This window comes from Zingiber officinale, chromosome 9B (genome assembly GCF_018446385.1).
Source record: "Zingiber officinale cultivar Zhangliang chromosome 9B, Zo_v1.1, whole genome shotgun sequence".
Taxonomy (NCBI): Eukaryota; Viridiplantae; Streptophyta; class Magnoliopsida; order Zingiberales; family Zingiberaceae; genus Zingiber; species Zingiber officinale.
In genome coordinates, this window is record NC_056003.1 from 53,248,154 (window position 1) to 53,261,227 (window position 13,074).

The window sequence follows — 13,074 nt, forward strand, 5'->3', positions numbered from 1 at the left end:
TAATAAATTTGTTTTATTACCATCAGATTCCTATTTCATTTGAAAAAAAAAAAGTAAAAAATAAGGCACGAGTTGAAGCCTCTATTATTAATGCATATATTGTGGAGGAAGTAACAACTTTTGCATTATATTATTTTGAGTCTCACATTCAGAGAAAAAGGAGAAGACCAGGTAGAAATGATGAGGGTCCTATTGATTTTAATTTGAACTCATTCTCAATTTTTAACTACCTTGGTCGGTCAAGTGAACCATGTAAGCAAAGATACTTAACTGGTTAAGAATAACAGACAACCCATACATATATTTTATTGAATTGTCTAGAGGTATCATCATATTATGAGTTAGTATATCTTTTTTATTTTTTTAATTATGTTTCATATGTCGTAACTTTTAGTGATATAATTTATTTTTTTTATGGTAGGATTTTTGAAAACTTATATTTTGAATTATTGACACATGAGTTTGATCGCTTATGCTAAGAAGAATTTGCATCATAGTTTAAATCATATGTAAATAAACAATTTAAATTTGGCTTATACATATGCATACTTTTAACAATTACAGTATTTGACTTTAGGTTCATGATAATCGAGTTCCTCTTAAATAAGAAATGCTATTCCATTTTTCATGGGGTCCAAAAGCATTAGTACGCACTTGGCCAGCTTATTTTATAAATTGGTATAATTTTCATACTCAAGAGTATGGAATGGGGAAGTGTACAATGAATAGTGGGGTTTGCATTCAATCATCCAATGATGGAAGTGCAACCAATAATTTTTATGGTTTGCTAGATGAAATTATACAGGTAGAATATCTTGGGCCAGAAATATGAGTTATATTATTTATGTGTCACTAGTTTAAGCTTGTCAGAGGGATGAAGGTGCATCTGCTGTATAATTTAGTTGACATAAATCATAAGAGATTGTATAAGAGATATTAACCATTTATATTGACACAACAAGTGATTCAAGTATTCTATGCTTCATATCCTAGTTTGAAACGTGATAAAATTGTTTAGTGGACTGTTTGTAAAATGAAAGCACGAAAAAAATTGAAAAACATTGGGAAGGCATTGCATATCAACAAGAGAAAGTTACGAATACATTTTAGACCGAGGAATATATTATTCTAACATTACGAGATCTCAACGGAGTAGTGATAAATGTGGATACAAGTGAAATTGATGATGATGAGGAGGAGGAGGATGAGGAAGACGACGTGGATGAGGATGACAATGACAATGACAATGTTGACTTTAATTTTCGATGATGGATAAGTTTTGTTATCTTAATATAAAAAATTATGATCTTTTATTTTCATATAAGGTACTGTTTATTTGTTTTGAGTAAATTTAGTTTTAATCTATAAATTTAGAAAAATTGTAGCTTAATTTTTTGTATATCTAATATCTCATTTGTAAATTTATATATATTATCTGTTAATGCTCTATATTTTTTGCTATATATTATAGGTCAATAGAGGTGAAACTTATATATATTATCTGTTAATTCTATGTATTTCTTACTATATATTATAGATCGTTAGAGGTGATATCTATCGTTGCGTGATTCTCAGACTCTCTCTCTTAACAAATATAGTAAGTTTTTTCATGTTATTTATTATGCATCATTATATTTTTAACTTTATCATATTTTTAAATTTTCAAAACATCTTTAGACGGGGTGGGCATAGACGGAGTTCACACATCCAATCAACACCTAGCAATGCACCTAAGCTCCCCTATCAGGTTACAGGACCATCACATTTACCTTCGCCAGCACAGGCAGGACCATCACATTTGCCTTCGCCAGTACTTTCACCACACCAATTGGCATATCCAGTTCCTACCAGATACTCATTTTCTGATGTCTAAGATATTCAATAATATTTTAATTTTTTACCCTATATTTTATAAGTCTTATTGTAAAGTAGGATTAAACCTTGGTTTGGTCACTTAAATTGTCAACTTTTATCAAGTTTATTTTGTTTTAATAATTGAGTTATGATATATATGCATCAATGAAGTATTTCATTCTATTCCATGCTCTACTAGTATACTTGTCCTCTACTTATTTTAACAATATTGTCCATTTAATGCTTTGGTAATGCTTATATTTCATGATGTTTTAACAAGTTACTTTATTTTCAACTAGATCATGAGATTATTTCATCTTTGTTCATTCTCTCATTTTATGATAAACTCTGAAAATATTTTGATGTACTACTTTATTTTCAACTAGGCATCTTTATTCTCAATAATAAAAAGCTCTAAGAGTGTTTTGATGTGGTATTTTTTTTCAACTAGACCTTTAGATTAGTGTAGGATCATTATTCATTATTTGATTTATGAAAAACTCTGAAGAATCTTTAATTAGCACCCAACGATATTCTTCATGTGTTTAATATATTAAATCATTGGACTATTCAACCATTGGATTGGATTGGATGGTAGTTATAAGACATGGTCAATTATAATTGCTAGTTTAGGGATCTTAAAAATATGGTCACCCCTATCTTATATTTTCAGATTTTTCTTATTTCTATTGTATTCAATAGTCACCATTCACCATAGGTTCAAAACTTCGGTACTTATTATTCACGAAATTAATCGAATCTTGAATAATCATTGGATGGGAGATTCAATGTCTTATTCAAGCACTCCATCATCAACAAAAGAGTTATGGTAGAGCAAGTTTAAGATATAAATGATTCATTTTATACCTAAAATAAAATTAAATATATACTCAATTGTTTTACTTTCTTATTCACTGGACATATTGTAAAATACCGAAAAAATGACGAATAATGATAAGGGAATTTTCCGGAATTTTTAGAAATTTTTCAGGGATTTTTCGGAGCTCGTATGAACGAGTTAACGAGGATAAAATGGGACTCGGGAAAGTCTGTTTAGGCTATCCTGTTTTAATGAGGAAAAGTTTTAATTTCTTTTTCCTTATTCCTTTTCCTTTTTCTGTTTTTATTTCTTTTCTTCATTTTCCTTTTTCCCCACCGAAACCCACATGAGCCGAGCCTCTTCTCCCGGCGCCTGCCCTAACCGCCCAAATCGGCGTCTCCTCACCTCTGCCCGACACCGACGACGCCGGGGAACAGAGAGCCGGCCAACTCCTTCTCCCCTGCGCTCGCACACTGCTGATCCGTGCCTTAATCGGTGCCGAGCAGTTTCCTCGCTTTCCCCACGCGTACAAAGCCCCAATTCCTCGGCACTTCATCTCCTCTCATCTGATCTGCGCGCCGAGGCCAATCATCGCCTCTCACCCCATCGCCGTGGAGATCCCTAGCGCTGGCTAGTTCCCTGTGCCCTAGCTGCTAGCCACTGAGAGCTTTCTGATTTACGCCACCGTGCCCTAGTTGCGATCTTCCTCAGCCGCCGCCCCTCTGACCCGATGCCCTAGTACCATTGTTGTTCTCTGCCGGTTCACCACCACGGTAGCAAGTGGAGTTCGCCTGAGAGAAGGCTGCTAACCTGGAATTGGAGTGAAGCTTGCAAGGTATTGGCTTTGCAGGATTTGATTTCGTGACCTGTACTGGAATTGTAAGCTATATGAATGATATTTGACCAATACAGCAGGGTTTGGGAATTTTAGTGTGGATTTGGAGGCTAGCGGCTCCACCTAGCTCCGGCCAATATATCCGGCAGCAACTTCCCCGGCTGCGATTCAACAGAGGAGGGCCAATTGAGATTAGACTGTTGTGGAGATGAGGAATTTGATCATTATTCATACACTTAGGTGAGCAGGTTCAGTGATTTTCTTTAGATTCCTATTGAGGATGGTTTGTTCTGTATAGATTCTGTATATGTTATTAGATTACATCTGTGTTGAGCCAATTGGAAATATTCATTGGAACGAGGATTCGGATTCGGGATGAGCACATCGGCATAGAGGTTGATTAGCTCGATCTACATTGGAGGCGGGTAACTCTTGACTTATCTTTTATGATATTGTCATTGGATATGCATAGTATTTTATAACTACAAGCAATGAACATGTTTGCCTTTGGTATGTCACTATTTGATATCCATAGCATGTTAGATTTGTCGCCTGTGAAGTATCCGTACTTATATCTCGTGATTTGTTACCATGAGTATCTTGTTGCCATGAGTACTTAATTACCATGAGTATCTTAGTTTTTAGAATAAGTGACATACCATGTTTTACTGAGGTTAGGACTAGGTTCTGGACTTTTGGTTTCAGTCATGTGTATCGAGACTGTCTGATACTTAGGTTTTATGCCATGACTGGCTTGTGTACCTCTATTTGTATATCATATATGATTCGTGTACCTAGACCTTGATAGTTGATCTGTGCATATTGTTGGTATATATGTTATGGAAGGAGATATGTTTAGGATCTAGGTTGCTATACCATAGAGGACCTGTATGCCCTAGATCCGTGGATTACTGATACTGTGGTACCCATATTATGTATATATGAATTTTTCTATGCTGATCAGGATATTCCATACTTATTATGTTCAGGACATAGGTTTTTGATATTCTATCTGACCTGTGTACTATAGATTTTGGTATGTGACCATCGCTTTTACAGTACCCATTTTATATATATGGATATGGTTATGTTGATCAGTTTTTGTTATGCATAGTGACATGCATCATGATTGCATGCTGTGCGATTGTCGACTCCACTATGGTTGAGCCCATCGCCAGTTACATGTACTGCACACACCCCCACTCATGGTTTAGTGGTATATCAGGTAGGTGTGTGGCGGTTCTGCTATTTGGCTCCGTTGGTCATATGACCCAGCGTGGTAGCCGGCGGTTAGTTCCGCTCTGTTTGGCTCCGCTGGCATTTAGTGTAGCAGCGTAGTAGCCGACAGACGGTGGACTCTGTTTGGCTCCGTTGGTCAGGTGACTCAGCCTGGTAGCCGGCAGAGATACCTCCCCGTCATCGTGTACCGGGAGTTGAGAGCATTGAGCTCCCCCATCTATGATTTGGGGTCACAGGACAGGAGTACTCCGACAGCATCCCGTCCACTCGGTCACTCATCAGGAGCAGTGACGACAGAGTGCACGGTTGTCATAGTCCTACCCACTCGGTCTCGCCATTTGTGTGTGAGAGGACTGACTGGCGTCAGGGGTGACCAGGACGCATCATTAGCATCATATGCATTGATGTATTTATACTATTGTGATTGTGTTTGCTGCATTTGGTTGCTGCATTTTAGTTGGATGCATACCTTTGACCTACATACAGGATTATTGACACTTTCGGTTTGACGACCCTTTTGTCTGGATAGGAGTTCCTGGTGAGTACAGCTTCCTCAGTTACCTTTCAGTTTTGCATATTCCCTATATATATGTATGATTAGGAAGCTGTATTCCATGTTTGTTGCTGTTAGATATATCTTACTACTCATGTCCATTGGTATTCGCTGAGTTGTTGAACTCACCCCCGTTGACACTATCTTTTTCAGGTACCAGGTTATTTATGGTGTCGCTTGGAGCATCCTGTCTGCTGGTCCCCACGTCACATCAGAAGACTTATCGGTTTCACGTATGTTTTGTTTGTTTTATGTATCAGTTTGTTTAGCTCTGTACTCTGGTTTTATTTTTGGAGTGCTGATGTTGTTATGTGGTATTTTGTATTTGTTGTTGGTTGTGTAAGCCTAGCCGGCTAGCAATTTTTGTGCTTTGGTTAGTATTGGGTTTCTGTCATTTTCGTTGTGTTGGTTTTGTTCCAGCCGTGTGGGCTGATGATATATATATAACTGCGTGGTTGTGTGTATATTCCAGCCGCCTGTGGCTGATGTATATTATGTCTGTAGAAATGATTCAGATTGTCACCGGTACAGGGGAGATGCTGCCGAAATTTCTTCGGACAGAGACTCCTCTGGGGCGTGACACATATAATTGGAACCCTATCTATGAATTAGAAATTAAGAATATTTTCAAGAAAAATGTGGCGATTACATTCACCATACTCTGAATCATTCTAAACAAAAGGAGAAAAAGTCACTTTGTATCACATAAGATAATTAGACTAAGATTAATAATTTTTGGGCAACCAACAAAAGTAAGCAACAGAGTCAATAGAATAGATTAAATTAATCTTATAATTCTGGAGACTCATATGCAACATATGCAAGAGGTTCAATTAATATCGATGAGTATAGACGCAGAATGGTAAATTTTTAACTCTCCTAATAAATTTTTTACATATGCAGGAGGTTCAATTAATATCGATGAGTATAGACGCAGAATGGTAAATTTTTTAACTCTCCTAATAATTTTTTAATCTGTGATTATTTCATTATTTATAATCCTATTTTTTTTAGACCAAAGATATGGAGAAGGAACCTTTATTCATAGAAACTTTCACAAAAAAATTTTACAAAAAAAAAAGATAAGTCTTGGAGTAGGACTAAAGCTAGAGCAATAAAGGTTTGGAATAATTAAAAATATATGTTTTTCTAAATTATTGTTATAATAAATTTCTTTTAATTTTGTCAATATATTACAAGAAAATTATGATGAGCTCAAGATAGCATAGAGGAGTTCATGTGCCAGTGAGGAAACTGAGTCATCTATCGATAATAATTTAGATTTATTGCTTGAAACTAGTGGGGGACAGAAAGATGGAATGATATTGGGAATGAGTTCTTTAAGCAAAAATTATATAGTTTCCCGTAAATCCTTTTCCACTCCAACAACAGTCACAACTCAGATCAATACTTTGACTAAAAGGTTTCACATTTGAAGGGCATAATATTAGAAGGAGATTAAGAAAGGAGAGCTCAAGATATAAAAATGAGAGCTAGAGATGAAGAAATTAGAGCTATGCGCCGACAACAAAATTGTATTATAAGACATCTTCTGTTGAGTTCCGGTCAAAGTATTTTTTTCTTTCAGTTTATAATGGTGGCGACGACGATGATGGTAACAATGATGATGGTGGTGATGAATCTTCTTGTATGAATATTATTTATCTCATAATTAGTATTTTTAAACATTAATTATTTGATTGTGAATATTTTTTTTATTAATATTGTTATTTTGTCTCAAATAAGATTGGTCATACACTCATACTCAATGAAAATCAATATTGGAGTAAGTGAGTATTATTTTTTGTGTTCACATGTAGTAATTTCTTTTTTGTAATCAATGATATTGTTTGTATTTTTATTTTAATGCAAAAAAAAAAGATATTGGAAGATGGAGAAGAAGATTTGGTTACGTTTAGATTAGATATTTGTAATAAATTTCTAAATTCGTCATAGAATTCTGTATGTTTAAGCAATGAATTTAGTTATTCGTCATAGAATTCGACGAATTTCTTAATTTGTCGTAAAAATCAGCAACGAATTTAAAAATACGTTGGAAAATTTGCGGTGAAAAAACATTCATCTTAGATCTGCGTTTGTAAATTTCAATTAATTTTGTGATAAAAATAAAATTCGTCCTAAATTTAGGACGAATTTCTTATTTTTGTCGTAAAAATCAAGAATGAATTTGAAAATTCATTGAAAAATCTGCAATGGAAAAAATTATTGAATGTATAGTTTGATTTTTTTCACGTAGATTTTTTTTTGCAATGATTTTTTAAATTCATTGTAAAATTTGTTGTAAAAAACTATTTTTTTTTTAGTGAAACGCTATTAGCGATGAATTTTATAATTTGTCGCTAAAATCTTTTTTTGTGTGATTTTTTTTTAAAAATATTATTATTTATGACGATCTTATATTTAGTCTTAAATAGTAATATTTAGCTATAAATGATAAATTCGTCACTAATTCTTTACTATTTTACTTATTTCCTACACTGTTAGGAGTTTACCCTAAAGATTATAGTATGCAATTTTGAGAGCTAATCCTGTTCTTGATGAACACGAGCAAAATCATCTTCTATATAAAAAAATTATTTATCAACTTAGTCTGCTTAAATTTGAGTAATATCATTTAAAAAATTAAAATTTATAATAGTTATTTAAATAGTTACTACAATTGATACAATTAAGGCTATAAATGAACTAAGCATTCATGAACAAGCTTGGTGTTCGGCTTGGTAAGAGCTTGTTTATGTTCGTTTAATATACATAAGATTAATTAAACAAACAAACTTGAACAGCTCGTTATGCTAAACAAACAAGCTTGAACACATATGTGTTCAGCTCGTTAACGTTCGTGAACAATGTTTATGAACAACGTTCGTGAACAATATTCACGAATCATATTTATTAATAAAACTCTTTTCAATATACTAAATAAATAATAAAATAAAATAAATAAATAAATTTAAATTATCAATCTTAATAACTAATCAAACAATTAAAAGTTTCAAACAATCAAACAAGCTTGAATTGAGAGCTTGATAATATCTAAACGAACCAAGCTCAAGCAAAGCTTGAACCAAGCTCAAGCCAAGCTTCAAAAAAACTCAAACTCATAAAAAATAAACCAAACCAAGTTTGAACACTCATTTTAAAAGCTTGGTTCATTTTAAGCTCGGCTCGGCTCGATTATCTTATCAAACAAACTTGAATACTTCAAAATTAAGCTCGGCTCGACTTATTTACAACTCTAGATATAATAGTATAATAGTCATTTAATGATTATTAGAACGTTGTAGCAGTCATTTCAAGACCACTTAATTATTGCAATATTAGTTAGTTATTACCGTAATTTTAAAGATGATTTTGAACATATTTAAATGATTTTAATATAAAAGTATTTTATATTTATTTATTTTTAACAAATTAAATCAGTTTAATTACTACGCGAAGCAATGGAAAGTAAAGGGTGTCTTTTGACTATAAATCTATTATGATAATTAAAAGTGCCTTTTTACCTTAAATAAATATAAGAATTTAAAAGGGAAAAATCCGCTTTGATGAGATAAATCGCCCCGCACTGTACCTAACCCACCCGAAACGAGCAACCAGGCGATGACGACGGAACCCATCCGATCGCCGCTCCGCCAGGAGGACGACCCCGCCTTACCCCCGCCGCCTCCGCCTCCGCCTCCGCCTCCGCCTCACAACACTCCGATACGAACTCCCCCACCTATGGAGCCTGCCGTGGTGGCTAGCCGGCATGATCTCTCGACGCTCGCGGCGAAAGTGGAGGCCAACGTTGCTCCTCCTCATGACTGGTACCCGTGGGACGGTCAGAGGGAGGCGGCTCCGCACGATTCAGGCTCCAGGTCGCGTGTAGTCACGGGTATCGTCAGCCGGGGCCGCCTCGAGAAGGTCATCCATCGTGCGGCGGTGGCTGCGCGATTTTCAGCGGCGGTTTTATGCCTCGTATCCTTTTCCGTTCTCTCCTCTGACAGAGACAAGGGTTGGGCCCTCGACTCCTATCACCGCTACAAGCAATACCGGTAGGTTCAGCCCCTGTTTTTCCCCCTTCTAATTGTAACCTAGAAATTTTAGCTTTGATGATGATCCTCCCTGCGAGCGTGCAGTTATTGCGTGTCGGTGAACGTGATTGGATTCGTCTACTCTGGTTTCCAGTTGTATTCGCAAGTCCACAACAAGGTTATGGAGAAACACATCATACGCCGTCCTCTGGGTGACTACTTCGACTTCGCCATGGATCAGGTATACCAACTTAAAGTGTTCTTTCTGCCTATGTTAGTTTAAATAATTAGTTTGTTAGAAGCTTTTGTTATCTTTTGATTTATTGCTTTAAGCATTTTGATATACTTCCACTGAATTCTGAGATGATTTAATGAGTAACTAATAGTTTTTCTCTTTTGAAATATACAAATTGTCTTAGCCTCTAGAAGTAGTCATCTCTTCTCAGTATTTGTTTGCTAAGTAAAAACTTTTTATACCAATGTAAGTAATTTATTTTTTATTTATGAAGTAACCATAGTGCTATAAACGAGCCAAATTGAGTCAAGCTTTGTGTTTTTCAAACTTGTTTGATACGGTAACTGACCCAAGCCAAACTGAGTTAAAATGAATGAAAAAATTGTTCAAGCTTATTTGGTTTCTTTTACCAAGCTTGAGCTTCATTTGTTTAGATGTTATCAAGCTCAATTCAAGTTTGTTTGATTGTTTGAAACTTTTAGATTTTTAAACTCATTTTGTTGGTTAGTGAGAGCTTTTTTGTTTATTTACAACTATGATAAGAGCTTTGCTGATGAAGATGGATCATAAAATTTGTTTAAGGGGATTATAAACATTGTTCACGAACAGTTTACAATCTTTGTTCATGAACATTAACGAGTTGAATAAAATATGTGTTCAAGTTTTTTATTTAGTTTAATCAGTTATTCAAACTTATTCATTTAATTGATCTTGTCTATATTGAACAAACATTAATAAGCTTTTACCAAGTCAAACACCAAGTTTGCTCACAAATAAATAACCATTTAGGGCAATGTTAATAAAAGCATACGACGTCTACTTGTTTAGAAAAAACCACCCATAATGAAGTTGTAGACAACTATTCTTGGTACAATCTTTTATGTATGGAATGTATCTGTAACAACTTGTATTAATTAATAGGAAGCAATGTATAATTGCTGCTAAATGCTTTTGTTGAATCCATTTGAAGATAATTTATTTCCTTCAATAAATGATTCCTCAGACATAGATTTATATAATACAGGACAAATTGCTTCATGACTCATCCTAAATAATGACCAGATAAGCAAGTATGAATGCACTAAATTTACATGTAGATAGAAGCAAAACATTGATTATGGTTAATATTTCATTATTTTTGCATGATTAAAATTACACTGTAATTTGTAATTGCACAAGTGTAGCAACGCTTGCCTCCACTTATGTGGACTGGTGGCATTGCCTCTCCTTATCCGTGGTACTTGACCGGTGGTGTTGCTTTCCACCTTATTAACTCATGGAGTAATCAATGTGAAACTAAAGAAATCATGTTGCCTACCCATTGTGGTCTCTTAGCATCAGTCATCTGTAGGCTTTCTTTGGTTCTGTTATCTGAGGATGTGGTATTCTAAAATTAGAGTTTTATCACTCCATCCTATTAACCTGTGGATCAACCACTATTTTGACTGAAATCATCTTGCCTACATTCCGAACACTGGAATTTTTCATCCTATGACATTTCATTCAGTTACATGTTTTGAAGACTTGATATTTAGTAAATAATGGTCAATTTATCCTTTTCTTTTGGTGGCTGGATATTTCTTTTACACAAATGGATATTTGTATGCAAATATGAAATCAGTTCACTATAATTGAAATTGTAGGTCATTTGAGACCAGTTTGGGAATTTCTTTCAGTTGCTAAGAAGTAGTAGATCATTGAAATTACTTATAATAAAGTAGTGTCGTTTGATTTATGAAAAGAGCAAGACAAACTTTTTTCCTGTTTCAGTGAAAGGTATTGATACCTCATAAGTATGTAATGCCGATGATTTTAGAGATTTATTGATCATCAGAATATATGTAGACAAATTAGTTAAAAATTGTTACTATTAAGGAATATGAGTGTATTTTTGTATTATTAGGTCATTAAACAAAGTGTGTGATTCAAGTCCATGCTGCTTCATTAGTATAGTGATGATATGTTGCCAGATATTGGGATGAATCTCTATGCATGGTCTATGCTTCCTCTAAATGAAATTATTCTGAGATAGAAAGAACAAAGAAAAGGTAAGTTGTAAGTCTAGTATTAATATTGGGAGTGTAAATTTTGAAAATGCGTCGAATTGGAAAACATTTGCAACTAAACCATAAGATAAGGGACATTATTTTGTAAATAGGTATTGTGATTTCTGTGTGTTCGACAAGAATGGGAAATTGCAGAATGTATTCTTATCCAAGTAAGAGTATGAATATACAATATTGTTGCTTGTCACCTTTCCTGACAGAATGTGGTTTTCTTTTCTTTTACATGGTCAGGAACAAGGATGCGAGAGCATTGACAATGTGTTCTCATGCTTGGTAGGGGTTGGAATTAGAAAGCTGCATTTGATTGGAGATGGGTTGACATCAAACATGTTAAACATATGATTCAATGTTACAACTTTCTATATTTCTCATTGCTAACATCTAATAGAATTACAAAAGACCAACCTACTTGATCAAACCTAATATACTGTGAAGTTGCTTATTTTATCACAGATTCTATATTAGTAAGACACGGTTAGAGTTAGCTATTGATATTATGTATTAATTATGTTTGTGTTGTAATGTTGTGGGTGTAGTTTAGCTTGTAGGAATAGTGATTTTAGTTTATTAGATCATGGAGTTTTTGTGGAAATTGACATTGAGTAATTTTGCTCTGTTATTTTGTAATTTAGTTGATGGGTGCATGAATTAATTGTTCTATTTCTGATTACAGATACTGGCATATCTTTTGATTTCCTCATCATCCTCGGCCACTGCTCGAACTGATGACTGGGTGTCCAACTGGGGAAGTGATGCATTTCCTAATATTGCTACTGGTTCTGTCGCCGTATCATTCCTGGCTTTCCTTGTGTTTGCTCTCAGCGCCCTAATTTCTGCCCATAAACTCTTTAGCCGGAACCTCTGATCTACTTTGGCAACGAAGAAGGATTCGTGTGTCTTTCCTTTTTCACTTCTATAGTTATGAAGGATTGGATAATGGCAGTGAGGGCTTGATGTTGGAAGTATTACAAGCATCCTTGTTGTTGTTGTTTCAGCTTCCTGCTATGTAAAGAAACAATGCTTAGTTAACGAGTTGATCATTTGGTTTTCGATTGATGGTATTGTATAGATATAAGCAATAGCTGAGAGCTGTTTGCAACTTGAGACCATGCTTTAACTTGTGAATATATCGTCCAAAGAGAATCTGTTCACAGATGAGAAAATAGGTGGATTGTTTTAGCTATTTAGCCCATCACTTATTTCTAATTGTTCACTTATTTTAATCGAACTAACCTTAATTATCAAAATAATGTCAAAAAATTCTATAATATTCCTATAAAGACTCATCTAATATCATCTTGGTTCAAATAATTCACAGTTCTTATTCATTCGGAGTTAGATCTCTCATTTCAAAATCACATTTGCCTATGCCTCTTTACTCTTTGAGAGGTTGAAAATAAAAATTTCGAGTTGCATCTCTCATTTCAAAATCACATTT

At 34.5% G+C, this 13,074-nt stretch overlaps 1 protein-coding gene across 1 annotated transcript; it reads left to right on the top strand.

Annotated features, from left to right (window-relative positions):
- Positions 1–8,867: 8,867 nt before the first annotated feature.
- Positions 8,868–12,690, top strand: LOC122025141 (CASP-like protein 4A1). The gene is made up of 3 exons (XM_042583906.1): positions 8,868–9,356; positions 9,441–9,576; positions 12,310–12,690. The coding sequence occupies exons 1-3, from the start codon at positions 8,923–8,925 to the stop codon at positions 12,499–12,501; spliced, it is 762 nt and encodes a 253-aa protein (XP_042439840.1). The 5' UTR covers positions 8,868–8,922; the 3' UTR covers positions 12,502–12,690.
- Positions 12,691–13,074: the final 384 nt, after the last annotated feature.